General features: G+C 41.5%; 1 protein-coding gene across 1 annotated transcript; it reads left to right on the forward strand.

The window, feature by feature from the left end:
• The first annotated feature begins 919 nt into the window (after nucleotides 1-919).
• Nucleotides 920-10,368, forward strand: TRPV1 (transient receptor potential cation channel subfamily V member 1). The gene is made up of 15 exons (XM_050908846.1): nucleotides 920-1,221; nucleotides 1,770-1,936; nucleotides 2,245-2,397; nucleotides 2,793-2,933; nucleotides 3,415-3,713; nucleotides 4,333-4,509; nucleotides 4,740-4,904; nucleotides 5,186-5,281; nucleotides 5,896-5,966; nucleotides 6,658-6,823; nucleotides 7,565-7,631; nucleotides 8,054-8,370; nucleotides 8,958-9,085; nucleotides 9,338-9,453; nucleotides 10,018-10,368. The coding sequence occupies exons 1-15, from the start codon at nucleotides 920-922 to the stop codon at nucleotides 10,182-10,184; spliced, it is 2,532 nt and encodes an 843-aa protein (XP_050764803.1). The 3' UTR covers nucleotides 10,185-10,368.
• Nucleotides 10,369-12,047: the final 1,679 nt, after the last annotated feature.

Genomic DNA, 12,047 nt, shown 5'->3' on the forward strand with positions numbered 1-12,047 from the left:
GTTTCTAAGGCTGATCAGCTCTCTCTAAAAGCCAGCTATGCAGCAGTTCAAATATGATGCATTCATGTCTCCACTGCTGGAGTTCCAGAATATTTTGCATTCAGTGGCATGAAGACCAACGTTTGTCTGATTAAAACAGTTTGATAGGAAAGCAAAAAAAAAAAAAAAAAAAAAAAAAAAAGCCTGCTCTACTTTCAGTATAGTATATTTGTTAACTTGTGTCAAATTTGTTGTGGTTATAAATCAGACAAGATCAGACGTGTGGTCTCACAGCCATCTCTTATCTGTGGTAACCTTTCCCTTTCTGTTTCCGTGTCTCATGTTTGAGGTGACGCTCATCTCCCAAGAATCACACGCCCCAGTTTTCATCTAGCACTGCTGTAACTCTGTAAAGCCATTAGGTGATAATTTTCCTATATGCAGGAAGCCCTCTGTGCTCAGCATCACTAAGATACGGTTATGGCACAAGCAGGCTTTTTCCACATGCCTCATATAATCCTGAGAATATATTGTGGCACAAAACAGTTAGAAAGTAGAGAAGAAAAGCAGAGATTGTTCAGGTTTGAGATTGTTCAGGCTTTAACAAAGACTGGAGGTGGATGAGGCACTAGTTTTAAGCAGAAGTAGTCAGCTCTGCAGTGAGGTGGCTGGCAAGCTCTGGGACACTCTGGCTTGCTTTCTCCATTCTGGAGTGGGTAAGGGCAGTGGGGACAGTAACAAATAGCATGGAGGTAATGACCTATTAAACTGTTCCAACTCTAGGCATAGTGAGTATGTGTCCATCTGTCTCACTTCTGGGATGAGAGCAATCCCTCCCCTGCTGTTTCTGGAGACTAGTCCTAGGCAAAAGGGGACTCATGGCCCCATAAAGTGCTGACTTGAGGTGTTTGTGTCATTCCTCACAGACTGCCTGCTCATCATGTCTTCCATTCTTGGGAAGATGAAGAAATTTGGCAGTTCTGACATGGAGGAATCTGACGTGACAGATGAACACACGGATGGGGAGGACTCCATGCTGGAAACGCCTGACAGCCTCCAGGGTACACTCAGCACCAAGGCACAGCCACCCAAAAGCAACATCTTTGCAAGACGTGGGCGGTTTGTGATGGGCGATAGTGACAAGGACATGGCTCCCATGGACTCCTTTTACCAGATGGATCACCTGATGGCACCTTCTGTCGTCAAATTTCATGCCAATTTGGAGAGGGGGAAACTTCACAAGTAAGTTTGCCTTGTAAGATTTGGGTGTAATGAACAGTTTGACAGCTGCAGACTGTGTTTCTTAGAGCAGCATTTGTTCTCTCCACATGAGCACGCCCATTTTTTCAGTTTCACTGTTTCCTATGCCAAAATAAGGAGTGTTGCATCTGTGACAATAGCTGTTGTCTCTTGACATCTCTGAAAATTTAGTCCATGGATATTTTACCCAAAATTAGCGGTAGGCCTTAATTCACTTGCTTGAGACTGTTCAGTGGATGGACATCACTCAGAATGAGAACATGGGATTGCCTGGCTCCCAGGCCTGCAGTTAGACTGCTATACTTCAATGCCTCTTTTAAGTCTTGTTCTCAGCTTTTCAGCAACAGATATATAATTTTATCAGGACAGTTGCTTGCAGACTTTGTTGATCTTGTAGACTTCGCAGATCCATCTATACTAATCTGTAGTGCTTACTACTTCACACAAGCAAATGAAAAACAGTATTCTGGTAGTTTATAAAAAGTCTGCTAAATATCTCACTTTAAGTAACTGAAATTTACCCTTGTTAGGCTCCTATCTACAGATTCCATCACAGGCTGCTCAGAAAAAGCTTTCAAATTTTATGACCGCAGAAGGATCTTTGATGCTGTAGCCCAAGGCAACACAAGGGACCTGGATGATCTGCTACTCTACCTTAATAGAACCTTGAAGCATCTCACAGATGATGAGTTCAAAGGTACCCTTTAGTGTCACGTACCCTAAGTTGCCCTCTTCTTCTTCCAGTAGTGCTCCTGAGATGAAAACAAAAAAACGTAATTGTGTTAAGTGTCTGCAGGAGGTCCTCTAACAGCCAGTACTTCCCTATTGACTGGGCAACCCATTGATTGTAAGGTTACAGGAGAATTCAGAAAAGTTGAAATTTTCTGTGCAACTCTGAATGAGTTTTCTTGTCTTTTGCAAAGAACCTCATTAATTCCTGTATGCCTGGGAGTAGATGGTAGGTTTCTAATCACTTCTATATAGCTGCAATTTTTTGTGTTATAGAGCCAGAAACTGGGAAAACCTGCTTACTGAAAGCCATGCTGAATCTACATGATGGGAAAAATGATACCATTCCCTTGCTACTGGATATTGCAAGGAAAACTGGAACCCTGAAAGAGTTTGTTAATGCAGAGTATACTGACAACTACTACAAGGGTAAGAGAAACAGCTGATACAGTAAATACTTTTGGTGATAAGACTGAAGATAGGGTTAGGCGGGGCTCTCAAACGGCCTTATGCATAAGGCCTTATGCCTGAGGATGCAGCACCCCAAAGTTCCAGTGTGTGATTAACAATCAGTGCATTTGTGCTAGGGCAGCGTTTTGTTAGGTGCAATATTCTTCCATTTTTGATGTACAGTGATTTAATAGCAAGTTCAGGGGACTTCCATTTGCTGTCTGTGCCATCTTTTTTTGTTCAATTCTAGAGCTTTTTGGTCTGCAAAGCTCTCAGTTCCACCATCTTACATGGAGCTGAATGAATTGTGGTGCCTGAAAGCTCTCAGTCTGTATTAAATGTTGAAGATTTCTGTCTGATGAGTGTCTCTGTAGGCCAGACTGCACTTCACATCGCCATTGAGAGAAGGAACATGTACCTGGTGAAGCTCTTGGTCCAGAACGGAGCAGATGTTCATGCAAGAGCCTGTGGGGAGTTCTTCAGGAAAATCAAAGGGAAACCTGGCTTTTATTTTGGTAGGGGTGAGCACAGTATGGGCTTTATTGATTGAGTTATCCTAGCATTATCCCAAGTGCAAGTTGTTAAATAATCCTGTTTATGTGGGACTGGAGGCTCAGAAGTAGCAGATGGGCTGTTCCACCACAGTCCAAATATTTACTCCCAAAGATTATAAAGAAACAGAGTTGGTAGTTGATGGTGTTCGGTGTGAGCTTGGTGTCTGCATCCCTTTGTTCTCTGGGCACTGTATCCTTTGAAAGGTTGTAACCTTCTGCTAGCTCTCCTTTCAGTGCTTTTTTAAGCAGCCGTGTTTCTGTGATGCAGTTAAAGCAAAGAAAATGTGATTCTAACAGCTATCACAAGAATTGGTGCTATATCAGACAGAGAAATTCACCTCTTCTCCTCATGGTGAAAGATGAAAGCAACATGATCTTCTTTCTGTTTATGCACATGTAGTAATGGGCTTTCTGACCACTCATTCCCATTACTTGCCCGTAGGGGAGCTGCCTTTGTCCCTGGCTGCCTGCACCAACCAGCTCTGCATTGTGAAGTTCCTCCTTGAGAACCCCTACCAGGCAGCCAACATCGCCGCTGAGGACTCCATGGGCAATATGGTCCTGCACACACTGGTGGAGATTGCAGATAATACTAAGGATAATACCAAGTTTGTTACCAAGATGTACAATAACATATTGATCCTTGGTGCCAAAATTAATCCAATCCTGAAGCTGGAAGAACTCACCAACAAGAAAGGGCTGACTCCATTAACTCTGGCAGCCAAAACAGGGAAGATAGGGGTAGGTGAGCAAATGTGTTTAACTGTCCCATTACCTTATCCAGTTACACAGAGTACGTGCAAAACATTTATGCAGGACAGATTTTATCACTGCTTATTGTTGGGGCCTTTTAGTTAAGAGGAACTGATGCTGCAATTTAACAGGCAAAACTGCATAGTCCTTAAAGGCTAAGAAGCGTGTGTGTGTCTGTGCGCAGCTGGCATTATTCATATACCACTGGTATGCAAGGCAGCCCAAGTGGAAACAGAAAATGGGACTATGCTATCTGAACTACTAGAGGCCTTGTACTTTTGACTGGCTGATATAACTCATCTTCTGGCCGTCCCCATTCAAAATGACTGTATGCTCAGAGATGTGTAACGTACATCTCTGCTTTTCTCTTGCAGTTTTGAAACGGATAATGGCAAGCTGTAAGCGGTATTTGTATTTCTCATCTCCCAGCATCCAGTGAGAAAATGAATTGTGTTCACTTCAGACTTTGATATCTGCAGTGCTCCAGTGGTTTGGCTTCAGCACAGTTAAACTAGGGAGAAATTAGCCATCCTGTCTTGTGGAGATACTGATGAACTAGAAGTCCATTAGCACTGAAATGTTGGTTGTATTTTTCTTTTGCAATTAGATTTTCGCTTACATCCTGAGACGAGAGATCAAAGATTCCGAGTGCAGACACTTGTCTAGGAAGTTCACTGAATGGGCTTATGGACCTGTCCACTCATCTCTTTATGACCTGTCCTGTATAGACACATGCGAGAAAAATTCAGTGCTTGAGATTATTGCCTACAGTAGTGAAACCCCAGTGAGTATGCACCTCCTTGGCATTTTATTCACAGGCTGGGGGACTGTTGGGGAAGAGCTCCGTGTTCCACACAGTGCATCTTTTGCCTCATTTCTGTAAAACAGCAATCTCCCCTCCTGAGTTTAAGGGTACTAGAGGGAACATTTGCTGAAGATGAATATAATTTGCTGTTTTCAAAGCCCAGTACATACCGGTCCCATCAAGATTCTCCTCTTTCTCCTTCTGCTCAGAACCGTCATGAGATGCTGCTGGTGGAACCCCTTAACAGGCTGCTGCAAGACAAATGGGACCGGTTTGTCAAACACTTATTTTACTTCAACTTCTTTGTCTATACCCTGCATATCATCATCCTCACCGCAGCTGCTTACTACAGACCTGTGGAGAAGAAGGAAAAGGTATGTTACTCCTGTCATATATCAGGGGAACCACGCAGTGCATCATATCCCAGATCTGCCTCCCATTTGAATGTGTGCTCCTTACATCAGAATTTTCATCTTTCCTGAAGATAGAAGGGAGATTTTGATCCTGCTTGCTTCCCAGTCCTGCCCCCTTGCTGCAACACATTCAGGAACTTAACCTGTTCCCCCAGAAACGAAGTTGCTTTCAGCTGCTGGCAAGGGCAGGACTTTTCTATCTCCAGTTCTGCTGAACACATCTATTTTCCTGTCTTATACAGCCTCCCTTCACATTTGGTCACAGCACTGGGGAATATTTTCGAGTGACTGGAGAGATCCTGAGTGTACTGGGAGGTCTCTATTTTTTTTTCAGAGGGGTAAGATATTTGAAACTTTTCCTTTTTGCTGTTTGAGTAGGTGTAGGAGAGAATCAAACATGCCTTTCTATTCATTAGCATTGGCTGCTAAGATGATCCATGTTTTAGTCAAGAGCTACGAATCTTTTTCCTAGGCCTGATTAGGAGTTCCTAGGTTACTAATGAGCCCAGAGGCTAAGATACAGTTTTATCTATTGTATAAAAAAAGACTATCCTTAGAAGTCAATGAGCATCTCGGCAATTAGCCTGGCCAAAGCTTAAGAATGGGGTATTGCAAATAGCCAGGCCTCTATTAAAGATTACCTGTCTTAGCTTAAAGTCCCCCTGCTTCCTCTTGGCAGCCAATGGAGAGCATACAGTGAATCACAGGTCCTCAAACCAGTGACTGAATAGGTGGTTGTCTTCAAAAGAGACACCAGATGTAAGAGAAATCAAGTGTTGCTGGAAGAGTCCTCCCTAGATCTTGTGCCACTGTTGGTTTTGAGCTATTCTCGTGAGATGCTTTATAGGTACCAGCTCGCTGATATAGGTATCAGTGCTTAGTTGATGCATTCACGTGGGATACTTAATCCCTCCTTGGACGCAAACCTCGTCTTCATTCCCTTTTTTTTCAGATACAGTATTTCGTGCAGAGGCGCCCGTCATTCAAGACACTGATAGTTGACAGCTACAGTGAGGTTCTTTTGTAAGCTCCAATATCTTTGATTGCATTTCAGCATGAAACAGATGAGTGTGTGAGATCTGTAGCTTTGGTTGAAGCCACTTGTAATAGGTAGATGCTTTGCTATAATTTCCTGGGTCCTTACAAAATACTTGTCAGTGGATATCATAGCACTTGAACAAGTGGGTCTGGATCAGTAACCTCCTGTGGAAGTAAAGCAAATGAAGTGTCTAGAAGTTCGGTGACTGTGTCATGCAGCAGAGTTAGGAATAGATCTCCAAGTTGGACTTGCAATCGAGTGTATGCATTGGATGTATAGAAATCTTCCTGTTCCTAAAGGGAGCTTTGCCTCTCAATAATTTGGGCCCTTTCTCTTCCCAGCTGGAGTGCAGCTAAACAGGGCAATTTCATGGGTCTGTGGAAAAAGAGGGAGTGCTGAAGGAATTAGTGTTTTCAAGGACTTTTCTTCCCTCCAGTCACAAGGAAGAGCAGGGATGAGACTACAGAAGTTTGTATGTGGGGAAACTGAGGAGTTTGCAAGAGGAACTGTAGGATTTGAGAAGGGAAAGAATGAAGGGAAGAGAGGAAGTGTCTGTCAAGGCTCCTTTGTGTTTTGGAGGATCCCTCATTCTGCTGTCTATCTCATGGGACTCTTCTGTTCCCACCACCTGTGGCCAGCTCAGCACTCTGCATTCAGACCATGTTTGTCTTTCAGCTTTGTTCACTCCTTGCTCCTCCTGAGCTCTGTGGTGCTGTACTTCTGTGGCCAGGAACTGTACGTGGCTTCCATGGTCTTCTCCTTGGCGCTGGGCTGGGCTAACATGCTGTACTACACCCGTGGCTTCCAGCAGATGGGCATTTACTCTGTCATGATTGCCAAGGTCAGTCCAGTGAGTGGGTGATGAGGCCAGCAGAGTGCTCAGATTAGGACACTGCTGACAACAACCCCATTTCCAGGAGAGAAGTCACCGTATCTACCTCCACGATGCCACTGGGAAATCTCATATCGCTCTACTATACTTGGCCATTATTTTCTGAGTGAAGTGATACAATTTAAGTTATGTAGAAAAACCTCCTGCTCCTCATCCATACATTTTATAGTAGTCTTGATGATATTACTATTATTACCTGCCTTGCTTCAAAATAACTACAGTCGGATAGGCATGGATGAAAGTGGACTGAGAACAGTACAGACTGGTCTGGTGTCAAATGGCACAGCTTTCTACCAGCTGGAAATTTCTTTAGGTATACTTTAAATGTTGCCAAACAGAGCAATTAGCTAAGAGGCAGTAGCTGGCTAATAAACCTCTATATATGACATAGACAGCTAGCCCAAGAGGGGAAAAAAGATGCAACTATCTTAATGTGGTTTATACTTACAAAGATGAAACTATTTGGCATGCATATGTCTTGCATATGTGTGTAAACTGTTGCATGAATAACAGAGAAAAATGTTTTCTGTATTAAAGTTTATCATCTCAGCAGGATAAACAAGTTTAATGCATGAACAGCCAGTTCACAGCAAATGCCTTCTTGAGCTGAAGCAGTATTTTCTACCAGTTTTTGTTACAGTTTATATTCAAGTTTTAGCAATGTAAAAATATTCTGTTTCCGTGTTACAGATGATCCTTAGAGATTTATGTCGCTTCATGTTTGTCTATCTAGTATTCCTCTTGGGATTTTCTACAGGTAATATCACATTTGGAGTTACTTTTTGTTACTTTAAAGAATCTCAGAAAATTTTATTTTTCAAGTGGCTTAGACTTTTTGTTTCCAACTAAAAACTAACAAATTAACCTAATTACAAAAAAAATCTCTTCAGAATAACAATTATGTATAGTAATTTCATACAGCTTTTCATCCCTGGGTCTCAAACTGCTTTGCAAAGCTGAATGGAAAAACAATCATCCTGTTCTATATAGATTAAACTGAGACAACACCTTCTGAGAGGGTGTCAGTTATGGGGAATATTTTATAGAGCAATTTCACTGGGGACAATGCACCATGAAGACAACATGTCTTACCTTTATGCTCATTTCCATTGCTTGCAATGGAATTGTGATCTCAAATTGTATTTTCATCCTGCATATGTGATTCCTCTTTTGCAACAGCTGTGGTGACTTTAATTGAAGATGACAATGAGGGGCAGGACACAAATAGCTCTGAATATGCCCGATGCTGCCATATGAAACGAGGCCGCACATCCTACAACAGTCTGTATTATACCTGCTTGGAGCTTTTCAAGTTCACTATTGGGATGGGGGACCTGGAGTTCACAGAGAACTACAGGTTCAAGTCTGTGTTTGTCATCCTTTTGGTTCTCTATGTCATCCTTACATACATCCTCCTGCTCAACATGCTTATTGCACTGATGGGGGAAACTGTGAGCAAAATTGCACAGGAGAGCAAGAGCATCTGGAAACTCCAGGTACGTTGGTTCTGTGAGGCTGCTATCCAAGAAGGAGGGTGTGGGGAATCATAAGAAATTTCAGAGAGAATCTTTAGGAACTGACATGTTTCTAAATAACAGGTCACTGCTGCTTTTTGATTCCCTTGAACAGTTCCTAAAAAAAGTATATTAGTTCCTTTTCCATGCATATCTGATGTTTTGCCTGAGCAGATGTTCCCAGTGTTCCACAGATGTTCAGAATTTAAGAAAAGAAGTACTTTTGTAATTAGACAGAATTATTTGGGCTTTTGATGATGGAAAATCCTGATCAGACTATGAAGACAGGGATTATGCAAGGGAAAAACAATCTTTACCAGAATCTCAAAGGCACATCAGTTTTTATTTGAGGTAAGAAAGGGAACTTCATAGTTCTAATCACAGGGCAGTAATTCAGCATTTTTAATGACATCTTAGCAGAGGGTGATGTTTCAGAGATGGTTACGATGCCTGCTCTAAGATGGTGACAATGATAAAAGCTCAAGGTTTTTAAAATAAAGGCAGAATTCAGGATTTGTATGACTTTGAAACAGCAGCCTCTCAGTGGTCTGCTTTCTTTTACCTGGTAGAGAGCCATCACAATCTTGGATATTGAAAACAGCTACTTGAACTGTGTGAGGCGCTCGTTCCGGTCTGGGAAGCAAGTCTTGGTGGGGGTCACACCTGACGGCCAAGATGATTACAGATGGTGCTTTAGGTAACCTGTTTGTATGTCAAATGAACAATCTCTTATGGACAAACAACATTAAGGTATCTGGTAATGGGAAGCAGAGCTTTCCCCCTGGAGCACTCTGAAAAGTAGTGCGCCGACACTGTCTACATTAGTCAGTTTAATCTGTTTTCTGGGTCAGATCTGAGGCTTGAGAGGTGGCAGTTTGTGATATAAAGTCATCCTGGAGTTGTCTGGTGATCCTTAGAATAGATATTGGTTTTGTTGTTCTCTCCCCAGGGTTGATGAAGTGAACTGGTCCACATGGAATACTAATCTGGGCATAATCAACGAAGACCCTGGGTACTCTGGGGACCTCAAACGAAATCCCAGTTACTCTATTAAGCCCGGCAGAGGTGAGGGTTTCCGGGACCTAAATCCTAGTATGGACTACACACTGGTGATAGAAGCAGCATCGATTATTTGTTAGAGGGCAGTCAGTTTTATGCACTCGATGATAATGGCAGTAGCTAAATTAATGGCTTTTTCAGTCAGCAAAAAATGTAAAGGATTAAGTGGGCTCATTATTCACATAGCAGTTTTACTCTCTGGAATAGAAGCCCCATAGAGTCATCAATTCTGATTGTAGACTTTACAAGGTAGATAATATGCGTAAATCCTGAGGAGATGGAACAGTGTATGATGGCAGCCAGACAGCCAGGAAGCTACTTTGGAGGCCCCAAACCCTATAGTTTGGGAGCTCAGCATCCAGCACAGAAGTATTTAATTGTACAATCAGTCTCTGCCGTACTTGCCAGCTGAAATATGGAAAACTCATGGAACAGTATGGGGAAGAAAACCACAAAGCCCTTTCTTCCTGCTTCTTTCTGCTTCTTTCATCAGCTTCCTATTTAAACCACTTGTATATTTTCTTCTGTTTCTGTGGAGGGGAAAAAATTAACCATTCCTTTCCTTTCTAGTTTCAGGGAAAAACTGGAAAACGTTGGTTCCGCTTTTAAGAGATGGAAGCAGGAGAGAAGAGACTCAAAAACTACCAGAAGAAGTGAAATTAAAACCTATTTTGGAACCTTATTATGAGCCAGAAGATTCTGAGACAGTGAAGGAGTCACTTCCAAAGTCAGTCTAATCTTATTTTATTTTTAAGAGGAAGTTTAATTCTAGTAGCCTACGTTGGTCCTCACAAGCAGGGCAATTAGAGCATTTCATTCATAAGAACAGGGATTTTTGGAAAAAGGTCAGAGGACTTAGGAAATTACCGTCTGCAAGGATTCATTAAGTATGCTAAATAAACTACTTATTGTTTAAGCTCATGTCTTCATGGTTATTTTTGATATAAATCGGCAAGAAACTACTTGGTTTGTATTTACTTGGCTAGATATTTGCATCTAGGCTGTCTCATGAAGTGTTAGAAACAGTTCCCATAGTTGGGGGGTTTTTTTGTTTTGTTTTATAAATAAATACATTGAGAATTTCCCACACTTCAGAGCTGTCTGTAAGGTAGCTAGCCCTTTTTTAGTGCAGATTTTTTTCCAATCTTCATCCATTTCTTTTACTCTTTGAAGTGATCTCATGCATTTCTGAGATCTGAGCTGACATTTGGATTGTTAGCTAACAGGAGCTTCACAAAGTTTTGCAGGTTGGTGCAAGTGGCCAGTGATGGTGGATATTCTGTTGATAATTTTTCTGTAGGTGCTTTTGTTATTTTCATATTGTTATCAGTCAACACCCTGAACATAGTGGATTTCATACCTTCTGTCAGCTTTTAGATTCTGTTTCTTTTAAAAAGTATTTTTGTGAGCAGCTACAGGCCCTGATTTTGTGGCTTCGCAGCCTCAAAAACTAACCAACCAAACTATTATGAAACTGGAGAAGGACTCATAAAAGAGCAGTAAAAATCATCAAGAGCCCAGAGATATGTTCCTGTGAGGAAAGTTTCTTGGAAAGCAGATAAATAAATGGGGACACAGTGAAAGAATACAAAATAATGAATGATCTAGAGATGTTGTTATTCTTTTCTCATAACACAAGAACAAATATACTCTGTGAAATTTTAAAGGTTGAATAGTCGAAATCAATGAAATAAATGTTTCTCTTACGCTGTCTGAGTAAACTCCAGAATTCACAGTTATTGTTACTGAGGCTAAAGGCTTAACAAGATCCCAAATTTGACATTTATTTAGATAACAGATGAACTTTGCACAAAGTAAGAGATAGTGGTTATAGAGAATATATGTTTCAAAGGTCAGATGTATAATAATGTATAACAATAATAATCTTGAAATCAGAAAGTTTTTGTTCTTGACTTTGACAGCAACAACAGGAGGAAAGAAAGCTGGTGCTGCAAATCCATTTGGCTGGATTTACAAAGAGAATCAGAAAAAATACCAGAGAGAGAAAATAGGCAGATGTTCCAAAACTACAGATAGGAGCCCTGGAAAGAGAGGGAAGAATAGGAGGAACTTTGGCACGCTCTTGAAAAGTGGCTGGACAGAAAGGAATAAGGATAAGAAAATTTGTCTTATAGACAGCTGGCCCAATATTTCAGTGCTGGACCTGTGCAGCTGTGTTGGGCAAGAAAAGGTAAATTGTTTTACCTTCTTTCCTTGTTATGTATCACTAAAGCACTTAGACTTAACAGCCTCTAATGCCCAAGTACAGCGTGCATATACAAGTATCCTTAAGCCAACAAGGTTTTTAACCATGGGTTTCAGTTTGAGCATGTGCACTGTTTCTGTGGTTGCATTTGAAGTACAGTTGTGCTAAAGTGCTTCTGTGAAATTGGGCCAGAGTGCGCAGCCTTTGCCAGGGAAAGACCGTCATGCTTGGCCTGTGACGCATCCAAAGACTGTGGTCAGAGAACATTCATATGAGTCATTGAAGTTGAAAAGTCGTATGCTGGAGGGGTCAGTTGCAAATTATTGGGAAAATTGGAAATCAAAGACATAGAAAATTGAGCCAGCCTTTGAAAGATAATTTTCATCAATACATC

This window comes from Gymnogyps californianus, chromosome 20 (genome assembly GCF_018139145.2).
Source record: "Gymnogyps californianus isolate 813 chromosome 20, ASM1813914v2, whole genome shotgun sequence".
NCBI lineage: Eukaryota > Metazoa > Chordata > Aves > Accipitriformes > Cathartidae > Gymnogyps > Gymnogyps californianus.

Coding starts and splice junctions, on each gene's coding strand:
- TRPV1 (XM_050908846.1), top strand. CDS start 920: ATGTCTTCCATTCTTGGGAAGATGAAGAAATTTGGCAGTTCTGACATG. Junction 2,398..2,792: donor TACTGACAACTACTACAAGG/GTAAGAGAAACA, acceptor GTGTCTCTGTAG/GCCAGACTGCACTTCACATC. Junction 3,714..4,332: donor CCAAAACAGGGAAGATAGGG/GTAGGTGAGCAA, acceptor TTTTGCAATTAG/ATTTTCGCTTACATCCTGAG.